The sequence below is a fragment of the Phocoena sinus genome, chromosome 10 (genome assembly GCF_008692025.1).
Source record: "Phocoena sinus isolate mPhoSin1 chromosome 10, mPhoSin1.pri, whole genome shotgun sequence".
In the NCBI taxonomy this organism is placed as follows: Eukaryota; Metazoa; Chordata; class Mammalia; order Artiodactyla; family Phocoenidae; genus Phocoena; species Phocoena sinus.
This window is the reverse complement of record NC_045772.1, coordinates 72,537,880-72,557,262: the sequence shown is the minus strand read 5'-3', so window position 1 is coordinate 72,557,262 and position 19,383 is coordinate 72,537,880. Positions and strand designations below refer to the sequence as shown.

The window sequence follows — 19,383 nt, the reverse complement described above, 5'->3', positions numbered from 1 at the left end:
GTTGATTATTGATTTGCTAGGACTTGATATTATTATGTGTTTCTCATGTAGCATTGAACATCTAAGTGCTTCTCCTCTTCCAGTACTAAAATTTAGATGACCAATTGGATATTTGAAACAATTTTTTGAATAAGAAAGATTAAATTATATCTTAATAGAACCTAAATGAAACAATACAACTTCCCCTTTATATTTTAGATATAGTATTTAAAGAATGATTTTATAAATAAATTAAGAATTTAATCTATTATCACTCAACCTGGGCAAAGAGAAGTGGCCTCAAGATATACATAAATGGCATTGTGAAAAATATTTTAAAATTCTATCAAAATGTTCACTTTTTAAAATTGTTGTTACTATTCTATTCTGCTTGCTTCTAAACCTTGCTCTAAGACTTCATGTGTTTACTTGGTTGCATAAAAGGGTCCATGCATTGGAAATAAATGATAATGGGAAACAAAGTTTCAAGGTTATGAATTTTTCCCTTTGGTCAGGAGAATTGATTATTTTTGTATATAGATGATTGAGTTATTAGTATTATACAGTAGGCTGATTTAATAAAATCTATCTTGGGCCTGTTTGGGTAGCATTTTCCAATAAAAATAGACTACAAATATTCTATTTTTGAAGTTGAAAATATAGTTCTGTAAGGAATGCAGCATATGTTATTAATTGTACATGACCCAAAATGAATAAACTGTTAATGATTTCTGAACATATTGTGGCTGATTGCTACAAGAAAAAATATGGGTTTCACAGATAATCATACATATGGCTTTGACAAATCATAGCTGTCACAAAATCAAATTATATATTTAGGATTAAAAAAACCCACTGATGGCCTTCAATAACCAACTTTTAAATTCCCATGTAGAAAACCAAATATCCTGTATATTTAAAGTCAATTTTGTAATTTAAGTAATCTATGCATTGTGTTGAATAGGAAAAGGAACCCATATTCCAGAAGCAACCCCCAAATACTCAGAAACAAACACAACTATTGGTAAGTAAAAATGACTCTGATTTATAACCATATTTATATGACCAAGACAACCAGTACCTAATGAGGTTTCAAAGTATCGAAAATTTGAAACTGGTTTAAAAATTTTTTCCATCATCTATCTGTTTTATACACACACACAGACACAGACACCCACCACACATACACATAACATATATACACACATATACATATGTACATACACATATATGTATAGAGAGAAATAATATAATTCTTTATACTTATTTAATATTAATGATAACCCACTCAGACAACATTAGAAAAACTAGCTCTACAAAAAGCAAAACAAACGAGCAAACAGACCACAGCTTCCCTCCATATATCCCTTCCCGTAGTAGAGACAATTTCCCTTTTCCACTGGGAAACAAGATGTTTTACTTTTTTTGTTTTAGCCAACTTTGGGTATTTGCAAGTACTCAGGTATTACTTTTAGCACATTTTGCAGTATATAAGAAAGAAAAATACAGACTTAAGGTGGATGTGAGAATAGTACTTTTCAGTGATTTTTTTTCTTGGTACCTAAACACTTAAAAAACCGAAACTAGAAGCTACATGAATTGTTCTAAATAATAATGAATATTCTATCCTAAATATTTTGTAGGTGAAGTTTCTACTTGGGGCAAAGGAGCATATAAAGATTTCAACGGCCGTGTCTTTTCCTTTGAGTCTTCATGCACGTATAGTTTCTGCCGTCACTGTGTTGAATCTGGAGGAGAGTTCAATATTGAGATCAAACGAAACAATGATAGTGAGATTGAAAAAATAACAGTTATAGTAGACAGTAATGTCATCTCTATTGTTGGCAATATCATTTTAGTTAATGGAGAAAGGTAAATGTCACAGTGTTTTGAATAAAGGCTATAGAATCACTTGAAGTAACCTGAGCAAAAAGAAAATAAAAGGTTTATTAGGGGAGAGATAGTACTCTTCCTATTTTGGTGCTCATATTGATATTTATAATAAGTTCTTGTAAAATGTATAAGACTTTGCTATATGTGGGATTATAAGATATTATATTTATTCCTATCACAAGGTGGGAAAAAAAGAGTAGTTCTGTTGTTTGACTATTTTGAGTATCTAGATTTGGGGCAACATGCATATTCAACAAAACTGTTAATAGAATATTTCAATTTTCATTTGCATGTTTAATGCTAAATAAAAATTTGAGCTTTTACAATACATTGAAACTTAGGCCATTGTTTTTAGAAGTAGCAATTTATATTTGGAAGGGATGACATATTTGAATATTTTTCAGGATAAGAAAGTGAGGCATGGTATTCTGCTTGTGAACATTTCAAATTATTTAATCATTTTATTCTTATAATGGACCAGTTTCTTCTTGTTCAATTCTCCAAAGCCTCAAAGATTTATTCATTGTTCCTTGCAAGTCTTTCCAAAATCAGATGAAAGCCATTGTGTCTCTTCTTCTGAAATGATCAGAAAAAAAAAACTTTACTATTCATTAGCAGTATTATATTTATGATACTAAATATAGAAACATGAATTACCAGAAAAAAACATGCTGTAATAATACTGTTCTTACACCTTTTATATGTACTTGTATTTTATACTTTTCAGTGTACAGATACCATATGACAATAAAATGATTCACATTAAGAAATATGGAGAACATAATGTTCTGAATAGCCGTAGAGGAATCCTGTCTTTAATGTGGGATGAAAATAATAAACTCTCAGTAAGTCCATCTATGATCTTCTTATAGTTTGTGCTTTTTGTTCTTTACTTTCAGTTATAAAATAATACAATATAAGGAAAATAAGAGCTAAGATTTATTGAGAAATCTCTATGTATCAGGCACTAAGGATTATCTAATATTTAAAATATGGTTATTAATCTTATTTTACAGATGATGGAACTCAGGAAATTCAGGCTAATAAAAGTTAAATAATCCACCCAAAGACACAGTTAGTAAAAGTGAAGTCAGGATCTTGCCAAATTCTAAATCTAAATCCTTTAGAAAAGGCCCTGTAATACATTCCTAAGTAACCAGCTTAGGTAAAATTGAACATGAAGAGGGCCTGTCTTTTGGTTTGGTTAAACTTTGTCTTGAGATATTTTCAATATTTTATAAACATACATGTAATCTTTTTTTAAAGCTCACTCTTCACAAGCAGTATCCAACTTGTGGTCTTTGTGGTGACTTCAACAGCATTCCAGGTAAGATTTCAATGCATTTTGTCTAAGAAAATTGCCTCCCAAAAGGAAATTATAAAGTAATTTTTCATATTTGGATAAATCCAACAATTAACAATTTGCATTTGTCTATAGAATGAGAAATTGTTAAAATAAAAAAATATATTTATATTGTCAAGTCCATATTTATCTTAAAAATAATGTGTATATATATATATATATATATATATATAAAATGAATATCTTGAAGTTAACATTGCTTTCTTTTCAAGGAGAAGATATTAATGAGCACATTGACAATAGTAAAATTCCTGGTAATTGTCCCAAAGCTGTTACCAAAAGCTATCAAGTTTGTGAAGATGGAGTGCATGTAAGAAATATATATTTCATTTAATAGCAGATTTCAACAATATTCTCTTTCGTTTCAATTTGGATAGCCAACATCCTTTTCTAATACTCAGACCTTATTAGAATTTTGCCATTGCTTCCTCTCCAATGTCCCTGTGGTCTGCTTCTCTGCTTTAGTTTAGTTGTAGATGCTAAAATAAGTGTTTTTTTTTAAAATGATATTTGCTGTATATGAGTGTAACAATTCTAATTTCCTTTGAACAGTGTTTTAGTTGGTCTGTAAACTGACATGCTTCACCTCTCCATGATTATTTCTTAATAAGGACTGACTTGACTCTTACAGTTTAGAAATCCCTGTAGTGCATTTCTAAGAACTACTTTCTGCTCTCACTCCCTTACTTTCGCCCCAGATAGCCAGTCTGAATTGTCATCTCCAGTGTACTTTACCTTCTTTCTGAAAAAGTTACAGATAATATTTTTGACTACACCACTTGAAAATAGTCATCATTTATTCTGAATTTTCTGCACTTGCAGAAACTCTTAATGTTGAATTTGGTAGATTGCACTTATTTGATGACTGAAGGAATTTTCACATATTCTTATTTCAATCTAGAACAAAATTCTCAAGACCAAGATATGTATGAATAGTATAGGTAGAAGAGACTTGTGTTTTAATTGACAATGGGTATTGTATTTATAACCACCTTGTCATCTTTTAGCAAAGCAAACTAAGGTCATCTGCTATCTTCCTTGTGAAATGCTCCTTGAGTTTTGCAGTTAGAATTGCTTTCTCTTTCCTCTGTTACCCTATGTCACTCATTGGTACTTATGATCTATAAAAATTCCTCATGTTTTTCTCACATGTTTCCTAAGAGATTTTGAGCTCTGTGATGACAGAGATTAGGTTTTACTGTTGTGGTAGTTGCACAGTGTGTGAGAATTTATGCCTGGTTGCTCAAAAATGTTAGTTGAATGAGTATACAAATTTATATTAAAGCCAATGTGTATTTAGTAAGAACTTACTATGTACAAGACATTGTGTTAAGCCTAGAAATTATAAAGTTCTATTTCTTGCTCCAAAGAAACCTGTAATCTAATAAGAAATATACACAAAGTATAGTACATTAAAAAAAAAAAAACAATCTTTGAAGATTTCGTTTCACTTAATTTTATACCTCACTTGGAGAATGTTATCAGTTGTCCTGGGGCTTAATTGGTGCAAACTGTGTTATTTGCTTGCTAGTAGCTTTTATATTTCTCTGAAAACAAACATAGTTAAGATAGCAAAAAGCTATGTGGTAATTAAAATATTTTGAAATTTGAACTTTTTGTGCTTGACAATATGTCTTTACTTCCTTAAACAACATGAGAACAGATATGTTGTTTCCAGAGCAGACTCACATGGCCCCCACCAAGAAAGCACAGAATCAGTCCATTTTATTTTTTTGCTCATCAAATATAAGCAGACTGACAGTTAAAGGGTCAATATCCCTCTGTGTATTGTGGTGTCAATCATTCACCATCCCAATCTCTGACATTGACAACCTTTCCTTTTCTCACCCCTTTCATTTTCTCAAGTTCTAAACTTCATGTCACTTTTAGAGAAATTTTGGATGAGTTTAGGTACAACAAATTTTGAAGTCCTTATATAGCAATCAAAAGTATCAGAGGTGAAGTTTTCTTTTAGGAGTCACTGTACCAAATGTAATGATTCAAAACTCCCCATTTCAACCAGTGTTCAAGAATTTTCCTGTCAAAGCTACAGGGTATTATGCAAAATAAATTTCTGAATTTATCTTTCCCAAAATACTCATTTGGTTCTCCATTTTTCCTATGTTTTCTTAAAACTTCATGCTTTATTTCCTAGCACTGTAACAAAATTATTGGAACCTACTTTGAGAAATGTGGAAAGGTTGGCACTTTATCCAACAACTACAAAATGATCTGCATTGATGAGTACTGCCAAAGTAGAGACAAAAAATCCACCTGTGACACTTATGCAGAATTGTCCCGCCTCTGTTCATCAGATGGTCCCGGCACCTATGTATCCTGGAGAGACGATCCCGATGTGGTTTGTGGTAGGTTTCAAATATATTGTAGATTCCAAATCAGGAAGCTTCTATAGCACTTAAAGCTGGGATGTGTTTCAAAGTAATCTTCTCAAATGCCTAAGCCCTGGAAGAAACCTCAGAGACCATAATCTTGTCTCTGACACGTACCTGTGAGGAAACTGAGGTCCATTTTGTGGGGTTACTTGCTACAAGTGCTTTGTGTTAAGATCTTAATTTGGAACTTTATAATTAGTAAAAGTCACTGGGAAAAATGAATAATTCTGTGAAATTCTGTAAAAACTCTGTAAAAAATAACTGAAAAAGTTATCAAAAGTATGTTGATGAGTAATTATTTTTTTCAGAAAATTAGAAAACCTAAATGAGTTTCATACAAATATGAATATACTTTTCATTTATACTTAGTTCAGTCTTTATAAGTTAAAATACAAATAGAATATCAATTTCAAAGTAAGGTAAAATGATACTATATAATATACATTTCCTCCAAATTAAATATTGTATCATAAAATAATGCATAGGAAATTGGCATAATTTAGTACTGAATATCTTTAAAAACTGACATATCTTGAAAAGTAGACTCAAAGAATCCCATTTGAAAAGATCCACATTAGAATATTATGTATTTATCACATTTATTTTCCATGTATACATATTTCTATATTTCTCCAGAAAAACCTAGATGCCCAGAAAAACATATCTACAAAGAATGTGGTCCCTCAAATCCTGCAACTTGTTCTAATGTGGCTCCTTTTCAAGGCGTTGAATGTGTGAGTGGCTGCACCTGCCCAGAAGGTAATACTATTTACACTAAAACAATTGAAAATGAAGTGACTCAGTTATAGTGGGATATTGTTTCTAACAAGATATTTAATGAATAAATTATTATCTATTTATAATCCATCCTTCTAGCATACTGCAGGGGAGGGGTAGAGAGACTTTTAAAGTTAATGTGCATTTCTGTCTCTACAATACCTGAGGGCCATGGTACTACACAGATGATTCGCTAGCTCTGTATTAGGCTCAAAAGGACTGCTCTGTGGCTCCGAAAATTGTCTATACTCTTGCCAGTTCTCAAATTTCTTAAATAGAAATTATCATTTTTAAGTGCATGTTTACACTTGAAAGAACAACCTCAAAAGTGATTTTGCAACACACTGCTTGAGAATTTACTGATGTTTATATAGTTTCAAGATTAACTTTATATAATATACTCTAGGTTATCTATTGGATGATATTGGAGAGAAAGGGAGATGCGTGTTGAAGGCTGATTGTCCCTGTGAATCTAATGGAAAGGTGTATCAGTCAGGAGAAATCCGTGAAGGTTCTTGTGGTTCTCAGTGGTATGTGTGTGTGCTTTTGGTCTACATTTTATTGATAGTGACATAATACTAATATTTTAATGTAATTTGAAGTAATTCCCTAAATCCACATGTAAAATAAACTTTTCAGAAAAAAAAAAGCAAACTTCTGGCATTTTCTGTGTTGATATTCTGTCTTTCAATTTTTGAGGAAAGCTTTGTGTTTTATGTAAAATATATGAGCTTTCTTTGTATCTTTAAAAGACAATGTTTTTTTACTAACTAAAATAGTGTTTTGAATAGTAAACCGATTGGTGGTTGCAAAACAGAGCAAAGCATAATACAAAAGTATGGTTACAATAATGAAACAATATGCTAATTTCCAAGAATATTTAAAAATATACAATTAGAAACAACCCAACACTTTTCAAATAATTTTTATATGAGGCTACATTGGTGAAGATGCATTTAATCCAGATAGGATTTTTTTTTTAGATTCTATACTTTTGACATTTTATTGGTACTTTCTGTCACCTTGGCCACAAGAAGTATCGGTGTAAAGCTTATCCACATTACTACGTTACATAAGGAAAATAAAGTTGCTTTGCAAATTTGGGGGAAGGCTGGAAAGGAATGGGGTGAGGGGGAGAAAGGGAAGAAGAGGCAACAGCAATAACAAAAATATAAACTTTGCTAATTGTATCCCATTAAACCAGTGCTCTCCAAACCTCCAGATAGGATTTTAATGTGCCAAACGTTAGTGTAGATTATTTCTCTTTTAGTTGAATAGCTTGATTCTTCCTTTCACATTCAGGAACAATATTCTGACCAGACAGATTTCCCTGTTCCTCATTATGCCTTTTCTCTGAAACTCCACATATCTGCTGGACTTCAGAGGACTTTCTAGAATGTACTGTGTCCTTGTAAGGAAATAAACTGACTAAATGAAAACTAATATATTATTAATACTGTAATATTTTCTCAATAAATAGGCAATGTTCTGTTAGTCTGGTAATAATATATTAATAATAATTATGAATAACAAGAGCTATGATTTATTGAATGTGTAGAGTTGTGCTGTCCAAGAGAAATATAATGTGAGCCACAAATATGACCTACATATATAATTTAACACTTTTAGTTGATGCATTTTAAAAAGCAAAAAGAAACAAACAAGTAGAATTAATTATAATCATGTACTTTACATATCCAAAATATTATCATTTCGACATGAAATTAGTATAAAATGTTGAGAGATTTTACAATCTTTTTTCATATTAAGTCTTAGAAGTCTGTGTGTATTTTACATTTACAGCAGATTTCAATCTGGACTGACAAGCCGCATTTCACATAATCAGTAGCTATGTCTCTATACTATATTGGACAGTGCAGGTCTATAATGTAGCATGTAACAGGTGTTTTAATACTAATAGTGAAATGTGTTCCATTTAAACAAACTCCTGAAATCCAGTTTACAAGTTTTTATATGTTTAATGCAGGCAGAAGTTATTATTTTGGTCAATGGAATTACAGTCTTTTAAAATACCAGGATACCATGGTCAATGAGACATTTTATCAAAGCTGAGATGTTGGGTAGGGGATGAAAATAGTGTAAGAAAACTTAACTAGATGTCGTAGTTTAAGTTATGATTTTTTAATGTTGTGTTATTTATTTTCACCATAGAGAAAACATAATTGATGACCTTTAACATAACCATTGCATTTTAACAGCACATGCCAAGAAGCAAAGTGGTCTTGCACTGAAATGTTATGTCCTGGAAGATGTAAGGTGGAAGGAAGTTTGATTACCACCTTTGATGGTGTTAAATACAATCATCATGGAAACTGTCACTTTTTGGCCATCCATGTACGTAACAGTCTACAACACTTGAGAAAACTGACACATCAAACTATTTCTTAGCCATTTAAAAACACAATCTTCATCTTTATTTACTATTAAAAATAACAAACATCCCTTCAATCATTGGTTATGTATTTCAGTATCTGCTTTCGGTCACATATTGACATTGACAATGATTATTACCTGTGCTCCTTAGAAATTCTTGATAAACAAAAACAATCAAAATCTCCTTCATTGCTAATAATTTTCTAAATACACCGGGAAAAGTTTTCCTTTTTCTACTTTTCTTTGCATGTGTTCATTAATGCCTCAAATGAAACTAACTTTTACATTCCATAAAGGATCTTCCTCTTTCATCATTATTCTTTTACATTTATTTTTAGTTTTTATAATATAACAGTATGATAGAGGTTATCCTTACATTTAAACTCTTTTCAATATTAAAATTTTAAGTAATCTGGAGTTCAATAAAAGGGGGATTCTATTTCGTAGCTTGTACCTTTAGCTAGCATGAGAACAGGAAATTTTACTGAATCTTCCTGGTCAGAAACAAAGATGAGCAGAATTTGTGACTCCTGAAGTGAGAGATGTGGGTCAATGACCAGTAATCTGAAAAATGTAGTTGCTGCTATCAAAGGTCAGTTTTCCAAATCTTCTTTCCTTTTTTGTAATACTCCTCACATAATCCATGAGAATAGGGGATGGGCAAAGTGAGAGGGAAATATGTAAAAATATATAGAATATTTGCTTCTTATAGATTAGAGATTCCTAGATCTTGAAATGAAAACTGGAAGTCAATGTTTGGCATGACTTTTATTATGGGTTGACAAATTAAATACCTCTCTCATTGGATTTAAGTTGACATCATGGATTTTTCCAGAGAATAAACAAGCTATGTTCCCTCTAAGTCCTATTAGTCTCAATAATGCAGCACAATTCCTGTGGAGAAGACGAAAAGTAAAGCTAAAAGAAAAAAAAATAATGTTATGAAAATCCACCAGTTATAGACTACTTAGATAGTCTTAGATGCAAGAAACTTGAACCATCTGTAAAGCTCTTGGCCAATCCTAGACTGTGCCATTGACTGAACTAGGTTTCTAGTTTCAGAGCAGAATGATAAGATGTAAGCCTTTTGCATATTTGAAATGCAAACATGCATTGTGAATGAATCACATAGTAATAGCATATATTCAATGACATTTTAATAAACATTTACATGAAATGCATTTTTTAACAGGATAAAGATTGGTCTATTAGTGTTGAGCTTCGTCCATGTCCAAGTGGTCAGTCAGGAACGTGCTTAAATAGTGTTACACTCCTCTTGAATTCGGTAAGTAATCAGATTCCTAAAGCAAAATTGAATCAGTTACTCCACAAATTCAGAATTTTCAGGTTGTAAAAGAGAGGTTTTACTGTGTAAATTCAAAGCATAAATAAGATTGGTAAAGTCTCTGGAAGAGCTGGATAGTTCCAAGGATCCTTAAGTATATCAAAATTAACGTAGACACATAACTAATGTGCTAATTACAGGTCAGCCTTATGTGCTTATTCGATTATTAAAATCTATGGCCCATTTAAGAAGACATTTATATTTGTTTAGAATTTCATGTATTTGGAATTATCATTTTAAGTGGAGATGACCTATATGGTGGGGAGGTCACCTAGCTTGATCTTTGGTACTTACAAGTGGTTCGACCTTTGGAAATCCAAGTTACCTTCTTGGGTCTTGGCTTCCTCATCTACAAATCAGGGATGAAAAGTCCTTTATAATTCTCCTCAAAGAATTGATATAAGAAATGCTTTAAAAATGATCTATATTTTAGATATTTATAAATTAATCCATTACAATTAAACTTTTATGGAAAAAAATTTCAGGTTCATATATTACACTAAAATGAATTAATATTGTAAATTAATATGAACTAACAATGTGTTTTAAATATTAGTCTGTTCCAGTTGAAAAATACATATTCAATAGAGATGGAACAGTCACAAATGACAAGATTAGAAATCAAGGTTATTATTATTCAGGTAAGTTTAATAATACCATTTTAAAATAAATATAAAATGCATTAATTTATTCAATCTTTAAGGATATTAAATGCTTCTGCTTTTTAAAATCTATTAAAGTATAAAAGCATTTTAAGAAATCAAAAACTGTTTAATATGTCAATTGTTGCTATTAATATAAATTATTACTTTAACAGAAAAAATACAGATCTCCAATGCATCTTCCTCATACCTTCAAGCAGAAACATACTTTCATGGAAAACTGCAAATACAAATTGTTCCTGTGATGCAATTATATGTTTCCATGCCACCCAACCAATTCACAGACACCGTAGGTAAGTCGTCTAGATATGTTTTTATTTCCAAGGCGCTCTTGTAAACATCTAGTGTAATTTTCAGTTGTCTCAATTAATGACATTAGACCATAAGGCATTTTAACTTAATCTTTCCTTCCATATTGCAGTAAAATAATTCTAACATACAGTGAGGACAGCTTTATTTATTACAAAATCTATTTCCTAATGGTTTTCAACAATTTAAAATTTTTAAGGTTTTTAAATTAAGGATTTATTAAGTGAGATTTGATAATTTTTGTTATTTCATTTTGCTAATATATGTTACTAAAGCTTTGACTTGTAGAAGAATAAATGAAAATACTATACATATAAACCTTTGAAAATCAAGTTTCAAATACAAGCTATTATAACTTGTCTTTCTGCTCATAGATTACATTTCTTTTACTGAGTTTTTCTGTTATAGAAATCAGCTCTTACATACTGTCCAAATATGAAACAAAACAAAGAAACGACGGCAAATCCTACAGTTACTCATTTAAAACCATCTAAATTTTTGCAATATACTTTTGCTTAAGAAGGTGACATTTATACACAGAAAAAAAATGTAACTCATGGGTCAGAAGGGTCCAGATAAGAAAGACAATACTCTCAGGTGGCTTATACATGTTTTGATTTGAGTAAAGAACTGAATATGAATCCAAAAAGAAGATGAGAAAATGCTAAAATTTGTTCTGTGCTCTATACAGGACTCTGTGGTTCCTACAACAACAGAGCAGAGGATGATTTCATGTCAAGTCAGAATATATTAGAGAAGACATCTCAGGCATTTGCTAATTCTTGGGAAATGATGCCTTGTCCTAAAGGAAACACTGCTTCATGCGTCAGTATAGAAAAAGGTAATGTTAATTGAACATCAAACTCTGTAATTAGATATTTGGTACTGGAATTATAAACTTATTCTGGTAATAATATGAGACTACCAGATAATCCTGGTTTCAGCTAGCATTTGTTGTACTATCCCAGTTTTAGGGGGAACAGTGGAGAAACAATCGGGCTGGTTGATGACACTCTTAGAAAACATGTCTCATTGGGCAATGGAGGGAGGAAAAGACACAGCTGTCTTTTTCTGTACTTACTCTTTTCCTCCTTATACAGTTTTCTCCATGGTTATAGAATAATAGGGTTAGAGGAGACTTTACCTATCACTTAGTTTATTAGTATTCCTATTTTATTTAGTTGTAGAAGTCATCATTTCTTTGAATAGTGAGACTCACCGTAACTGCTGAGACACTTAATGATGCAGCTATAGTTAGATCCAGGTCTCCTAACCATTGCCATCATGTATACCAAACCTCAAATATAGATCTTAATGGGAAAACTGTACACTTGTATGATTCAGCTCATGTTTTAGCTTACCAAATACTTTCATACCTATTAGTTCAATTTATTTCCACAAATATTCATGAAGGACATAGATGAGGTTATTATCTCCATTAATGTAGATGGTGATAATGGAGTTTAGATAGGGTGTTCTTAATAAGGTGTAATCCAAGTGTTTTGAGTCCAAGTCTTTCTCTGATTGTTCCCCTAGTATTGCTGATTTTAATACATACTTCACTTTATGTTGCTTCTTTCATAAGTAATGGAATGCAACGGAAGGTAAGTTAAGATGTATTAGGATAATATGTTAATTAGTTATTTCTAAATTAATTTGCATATTTGAAACAAACGTCTGATCAGTTTTTAATAATATTTAAAAATTACTAAAGCGATTCCTTTTGAAAGTTTCATCTATTCGTTTTGATTTAAAAGATGAGCTGGTAAATGCATTAACATCAACATGGTAATACATATTTCACGGTTTTAATTGTTGTTATTTTGTTTTGTGGGTGTTGCAATGAAAAAAATGAGCATAGGTAAAAAACATATATCTCATAGAAACCAAGCCAATTTATGTTAAGCAGACTATATGTTAACAATTTTGAGAGATATGTAAATGACTCAATTTTCAGTGTTTTATATATAACTTAATAAAATAAAATACAGAAAATTAAACTATACTTTAATAAGATGTTAATAATGTTTACAAAAAAACAGTGAAACCTGGTTGCAAGTTTGGCCTCATAATTGGCCTCAATGTCCTTTAAATAGGTTCAGTCATGTTCCTTTATTGCTTCCTGGTGACAGTAACTTTTAAAGGTCAATCAACAAATAGTTAAAAAAAATTTTAGTAATGTTTGTCCTAGTCATGGTCATCATCCTTAAGAATCTGCAAATCACTGAGCAAAACATTTTCTACTCAGATGCTATTTTTGTGAATTTTCTCTTCTGTTAATTTAATCTGAGACTAGTTATTTATAAACCAACCAAATATCAATTAAGCAGTTAAAAATAAAATTAGCATATCTGAATTATTGATATTGGTTGTCCTAATGTATGACCTTCAGAAACACTGATCTGACCTACTTGGGTGATAGTACTAACATTTCATAATTTGACATAAATATGTATTTTAAATTAAAAGGTACATAAATAAATACTCTGGTTCCCTTATTCATATTTTTATATAGAAACTGCCCTTCAGAAAATGTTAACTGATTTAATATAAAAGTCCAAAGCTAATAAAGATTTTCCTCTAAGTTTAAATAGTTTCTGATTATATCATGCTATTTTTGTATATAGTGATAACAAATTATAGCAAAACACTTTAAAAACATAACTGTTGGGGCTTCCCTGGTGGCGCAGTGGTTGAGAGTCCGCCTGCCGATGCAGGGGACACGGGTTCGTGCCCCGGTCCGGGAAGATCCCACATGCCGCGGAGCGGCTGGGCCCGCGAGCCACACCTACTGAGCCTGCGCGTCTGGAGCCTGTGCTCCGCAACAAGAGAGGCCGCGATAGTGGGAGGCCCGCGCACCGCGATGAAGAGTGGCCCCCGCTTGCCACGACTAGAGAAAGCCCTCGCACAGAGGCGAAGACCCAACCCAGCAAAAATAAATTAATTAAGTAATAAACTCCTACCCCCAACATCTTCTTTAAAAAAAAAAAAAACAAAACATAACTGTTTTAATAAAGACAAAAGTTAAAAATTTACACTTTCTCTTTTAATCAAAAAATTATGACATTTTTGATCTAATATGTGGTTCATTAATTTTCTTCCAGAAAGGTTTGCTGAAAGGCACTGTGGAATTCTTCTTGATTTGAGTGGGCCTTTTGCTTCCTGCCATTCAGCTGTGGACCCTAAACCATATCAAGAGGTATGTGAGGGTCTGATATTAACAGCTTTTTTTGAGAAATATTTTGATAATATATTAAAAGCAGCATGAGATATTAAAAATGTTCAAATAGCAGCCATTGTCAGTAGATTAAGATATATGTTTAAATTTAACATTGGATTATACTAATTTATTCAATTGTTAGATATACCAACTCAAAACAAAAAGAGGTACTGGAAAATAACCCCAAATGAGAAAAGTCTTGAATAAGTTTCTTTTTCTGTCTTTTCTAAGTTCTTGGAAAACTCATTTAATAATTGATTTGCTATTTTGTATATTTTTGAAAAGAAGTAATTCCAAAAGTTTCAAGGACATACGTTTTTCAGGGAAGAGGAGTGGTTGTGAACTGATTTGTTATACACAGTTTTCCTGTTCTGAATATTTTCATAATGTAATATAAATTTGTTTCTTATTTTAAAGGAATGCAAAAAATATACTTGTACTTGTGAAAATAGTAAAGACTGCCTGTGCACGATTTTAGGCAACTATGTGAAAGCATGTGCTGAGAAGGAAACTTACATGATAGGATGGAGGGCTGGGCTTTGTGGTAAGCAGATGCTTTAGATAACTCTACTTTCTTCTCAATTTTACAACAGTTGTGTGTGAGTGTGTGTGTCTAGGTGTACTTTAAGCATGTGTATTTACAAGTCTGTACTTTGTTCTTTCAAAGATGATTTTATGTTTTTTCAAAAAATATGTTTTTTGCAGTCCTTGCATATTTACTTCTTGGTTTATTTCTTCTATCTTGATTAAATACATTCATATTTTAACAAGAACAGAATATATATGCATTTATATATAAATATATGTTTCTGTTCAACTTTTGTATGCTGAAATATAAATAATGTTCTGACATGCATTTTTAACTCATAGTCAAATATTAATAACTTATTTTGAAAAAATAAATTAGTAAGCTAAGGGCTCAACTACTATGTTTACAAAATCTTACTTTGGGGACTTCCCTGGCAGTCCAGTGGTTAAGACTCTGCACTTCCATTGCAGGAGGTACAGGCTGGATCCTTGGTCAGGGAACAAAGATCCCTCTTGCCACGTGGCCAGAAAAAAAATCTTATTTTGTTTTAAAATATTTATTACACTAAAGTCAGAAAGAGAAGAAAAAATACTGTATGTTATCACTTTTTTTTTGTTGTTGTTGGTACGCGGGCCTCTCACTGTTGTGGCCTCTCCCGTTGCGGAGCACAGGCTCTGGACGCGCAGGCTCAGCGGCCATGGCCCATGGGCCCAGCCTCTCCGTGGCATGTGGGATCTTCCCGGACCAGGGCACGAACCCGTGTCCCCTGCATCGGCAGGCGGACTCTCAACCACTGCGCCACCAGGGAAGCCCTGTATGTTATCACTTTTATGTGGAATCTGAAAAATAAAACAAACTAGTGAATATAACGAAAAAGAAATAGACTCACAGATATAGAGAACAAACTAGTGGTTACCAATGGAGAAAGGGGAGGGAAAATATAAGGGTAGAGGATTAAGAGGTACAAATTTACTATGTATAAAATAAATAAGCTACAGGTATATATTGTATAGCACAGGAAATGCATCAAATATTTTGTGATAAATATAAAGTAGAGTGTAATCTATAAAAATTTTGAAGCACTGTGTCGTACACTGAAACTAATACAATATTGTAAATCAACTGTACTCAGTAAAGAAAAAGCGAAAAAATTCTTATTAGAAAGCTGATAAATCCTTCATTTAATGGAAAAAAATGTTTATTGCACTATTCAAAAACGACTTCAGAGAAGTACTTGGTTTACAAAAAAGAAAAACTTTTGTAGAAACACATCTCTATAGATAAATCTTAATACTGCATAGCCAATATCCAGTTAATCAGTAAGGTCTGCCAAGTCCACCTCCAAAATTTCTTTCAAATATATTCATATCTTTCCATCTCTTTTGCCACCAACCTAGTTCAAAAGCCGTCACTTTTACTTCTGGGTGATTGCAATAACCTCCTTTAATATCCAGTCTTGGTTCCCTCTAATCCAATTTCTGCAGAGAAATCAGTATAATCTTTAAAGTAAAACCAAATAAAACTAACCTGATCATGTGACATTCCAGTCTAAAACAATTCAATGGCAATTCATTGCTTTTAGGCTAAAGACCAAGCTGCTTACAAGGGTCGTGCAAGTTCTAAAGGCTACTTGTCTCTGGGCTTATAGTTTCTATTCTTCTACTTGCTTTTTGAAAGAATTTCCCTCTCTTGTAATTTAGACATAGAATTACCAGACATAGAATTACCTTTCTCCAGGCTGTCTTCATGCTGTCCATCTACCCCCTCCTTTTCACTAAGTGCAGGTTCCCAGCTGTACACACTTAGAGCTTCCTATCTTGCTTTTTTAGCATGCAGCACAATTGTCCTTTCCCCAGGAATATAAGCTACAGGAGAGCAGTGTTCTGCCTATCTTGTTTATGGGCTTTATTCTCAGCAGAATGTGTAAACATTATAGTAGTGTCTCAATAATGACAGAAAAAAAGAATGAAAAAAGGACAGGTACCTTTTCCTCTATTATTCATAATCTCAATTATGATTAATTCACTACAATACCTATAAACATCAACTTGAGGTAAGATTATTAATTTTCCTGGTTATTTACATGTTGATTATTTTTCCCTATACCAACAGATCAATCTTGTCCAAGTGGCCTAGTTTTCAGGTACAATGTTAAAACCTGCAATAGTTCCTGCCGATCATTGTCAGAGAGAGATAGGAGCTGTGATATGAAAGATGTTCTAGTTGATGGATGCACTTGCCCTGATGGAATGTACCAGACTAATGAAGGAAACTGTGTTCCAAAATCTCAGTGTGACTGCTACATAAATGACGAGGTCATACAACCAGGCAAACTCATCCATATTGATGACAATAAATGGTATGTCATTTATATGTCAGTATAACAAATATACTTGTTATGACTTTGAAATCAAGGGACTGTGCTTTTCAGAGAAATAGTCTTTTGCTAGTATGAAGTCTTCTTTAGACCTATCATATTTAAAATTTTGTATTTCTTATTAAAGTTTGATATTACCTCTTTTACCTAGAGTGTTCACTACACTGTAATGGCCATCGCTGATTTATCCCACTCTTGTTTGGTTTTAAATGACAGTAGAAAAAATATTCTAGAAGCTACTACATACAGACAATGCAAAATGATTTTATATTCAATGTTTCCTAGTTGTCTCTCAGCATTTGTCATTCAACAAAGAGTTATTCAATAAATATCTACTGTGTGCCATGTTTTGTGCTGAGCCCTGGAGTTACAAAGAGTGAGCATTGTCTTGGACTCAGATATTGCAAGGAGGTTTGTATACTATCATATGGTACCAAAAAGGGCCAGTTGCTACTGCAGGAGATAAAAAACTTCTCAGAGGAGACCAGCATTTCAGTTTTCCTAAGGGATGAATCTTCCAGACAAAATTGAGTTGTGAAGAGTGACTTCTAGTGGAGTAAACAGAATGAATTGATGTAGGAAATGTTTGAAAAAGTATTGCACATGCAGGTTGTTGCTGCACAGGATTACGCTGGAAAAGAAGGCAGTGACCAAGGCACACTCAAGAGTTTGAACTTTGTTCCTGGGAAGTAGGAGGTGCTGAAGAATTGTAACTTTTTGTAATGGATAAGAAGGTTGTGATTTCTGCAGTCTGGGCAAAGTAGTCTATCCACATTTCTAATTCGATACACATAAATAGCAATTCTTAAAAACATAACTGCAAAATTGAAGCAGTTGTTTCAAAAAAACTTTGGATGCACCTTCTCTCTTTTCTTTAGTTCCATAAAGATATCACTTAGCTATGAATAATTTTTCTTGGTCATTTTAAAGGAAAGGATGCGTATCAACTCTTTTCCATCAAATATGTAAAACATTTGGTTGGGGTTTGGTAATGATACATTCCCTGTAGATGTTGGGGAATCCGTACATTACCTTTTTAATAAAACTTAGGCCAGCACCTCCAAATTATGGTTGCCTTCATCATTATCCTGTTTCAGACCTCTAAGACCTCTTATTGGCACTACTGTGAGAGCTAACTTGGCTGTTCTTTGCCCTGTCTCTCTCTGTCTCTGTCTCAAGTTTCTTGTACTACCAATAGAATATCAAATCTATAGCACTATTCTGACTGTGTCACTTAGCTGCTCAAACACTTTTGTTATGGTGACAGTTGCTTAAAGAATAGAAACAGGGCTTCCCTGGTGGTGCAGTGGTTGAGAGCCCACCTGCCGATGCAGGGGACACGGGTTCGTGCCCCGGTCCAGGAAGATCCCACATGCCGCGGAGTGGCTGGGCCTGTGAGCCATGGCCACTGAGCATGTGTGTCCGGAGCCTGTGCTCCGCAGCGGGAGAGGCCACAACAGTGAGAGGCCCACGTACCGCGGAAAAAAAAAAAAAAAGAATAGAAACAAACTTGCATGTGAGACTAACTGAAATCTGGCCGTAACTTACTTCCAGTACTTCTCCCTGTAATGTATCCTGCCTTCTATCAAACAAGTCATTGGAACATACCTTGTTCTTTCCTTTGTCACATTTTACATCTTATCAGCAATATTTGTTGAATCTTACTCATCCATCAAGATCAAGCCATCTTTTCCATGAAGTTTTCTGTATGTCCATAAGAACCTTGCTTGTACATTTCTATAATACATACAGGATTATATCTTATAATTTGGTACATTTTATGCATCTTCTGGGGGACTGTGTCTCATTGGTCTTATTATTTGTGATAAAACAGGTGGTTTATGAATGAGAGGTTAAAGTTGCTGTAACAGTGTACTAAGAAGCTGTCATTGGAATTTTATTTAAACGCATCATTTCCAGGACTTCCTTGGCGGTCCAGTGGTTAAGACTCTGTTCTCTCAATGCAGGGGGCACAGGTTCGATCCCTGGTTGGGGAAATAAGATTCCTCATGCTGCACAGCACAGCCTAAAAAAAAAAAAGTATCATTTTCTTTTATTTCCAGCATATGTCGAGATGGAATTCTTCTTTGCCAGACTCCCATTGATTTAACACTACGTAAGTTTTGAAATCATGATGCTTAA

The 19,383-nt window shown here is 32.9% G+C and overlaps 1 protein-coding gene across 1 annotated transcript in view; it reads left to right on the top strand.

Moving 5' to 3' along the window:
- The first annotated feature begins 2,690 nt into the window (after positions 1-2,690).
- The window catches only part of MUC19 (mucin 19, oligomeric), a 97,423-nt gene continuing 80,730 nt past the window's right edge, over positions 2,691-19,383 (top strand). The window contains exons 1-15 of the mRNA XM_032646955.1: positions 2,691-2,717; positions 3,139-3,199; positions 3,448-3,545; positions 5,391-5,601; positions 6,265-6,387; positions 6,812-6,935; positions 8,625-8,760; positions 9,992-10,084; positions 10,701-10,785; positions 10,962-11,099; positions 11,807-11,956; positions 14,220-14,314; positions 14,753-14,879; positions 16,977-17,223; positions 19,305-19,357. Coding sequence (XP_032502846.1) covers positions 2,691-2,717; positions 3,139-3,199; positions 3,448-3,545; positions 5,391-5,601; positions 6,265-6,387; positions 6,812-6,935; positions 8,625-8,760; positions 9,992-10,084; positions 10,701-10,785; positions 10,962-11,099; positions 11,807-11,956; positions 14,220-14,314; positions 14,753-14,879; positions 16,977-17,223; positions 19,305-19,357 — 1,768 coding nt within the window. The remainder of the gene's footprint in view (positions 2,718-3,138; positions 3,200-3,447; positions 3,546-5,390; positions 5,602-6,264; positions 6,388-6,811; positions 6,936-8,624; positions 8,761-9,991; positions 10,085-10,700; positions 10,786-10,961; positions 11,100-11,806; positions 11,957-14,219; positions 14,315-14,752; positions 14,880-16,976; positions 17,224-19,304; positions 19,358-19,383) is intronic.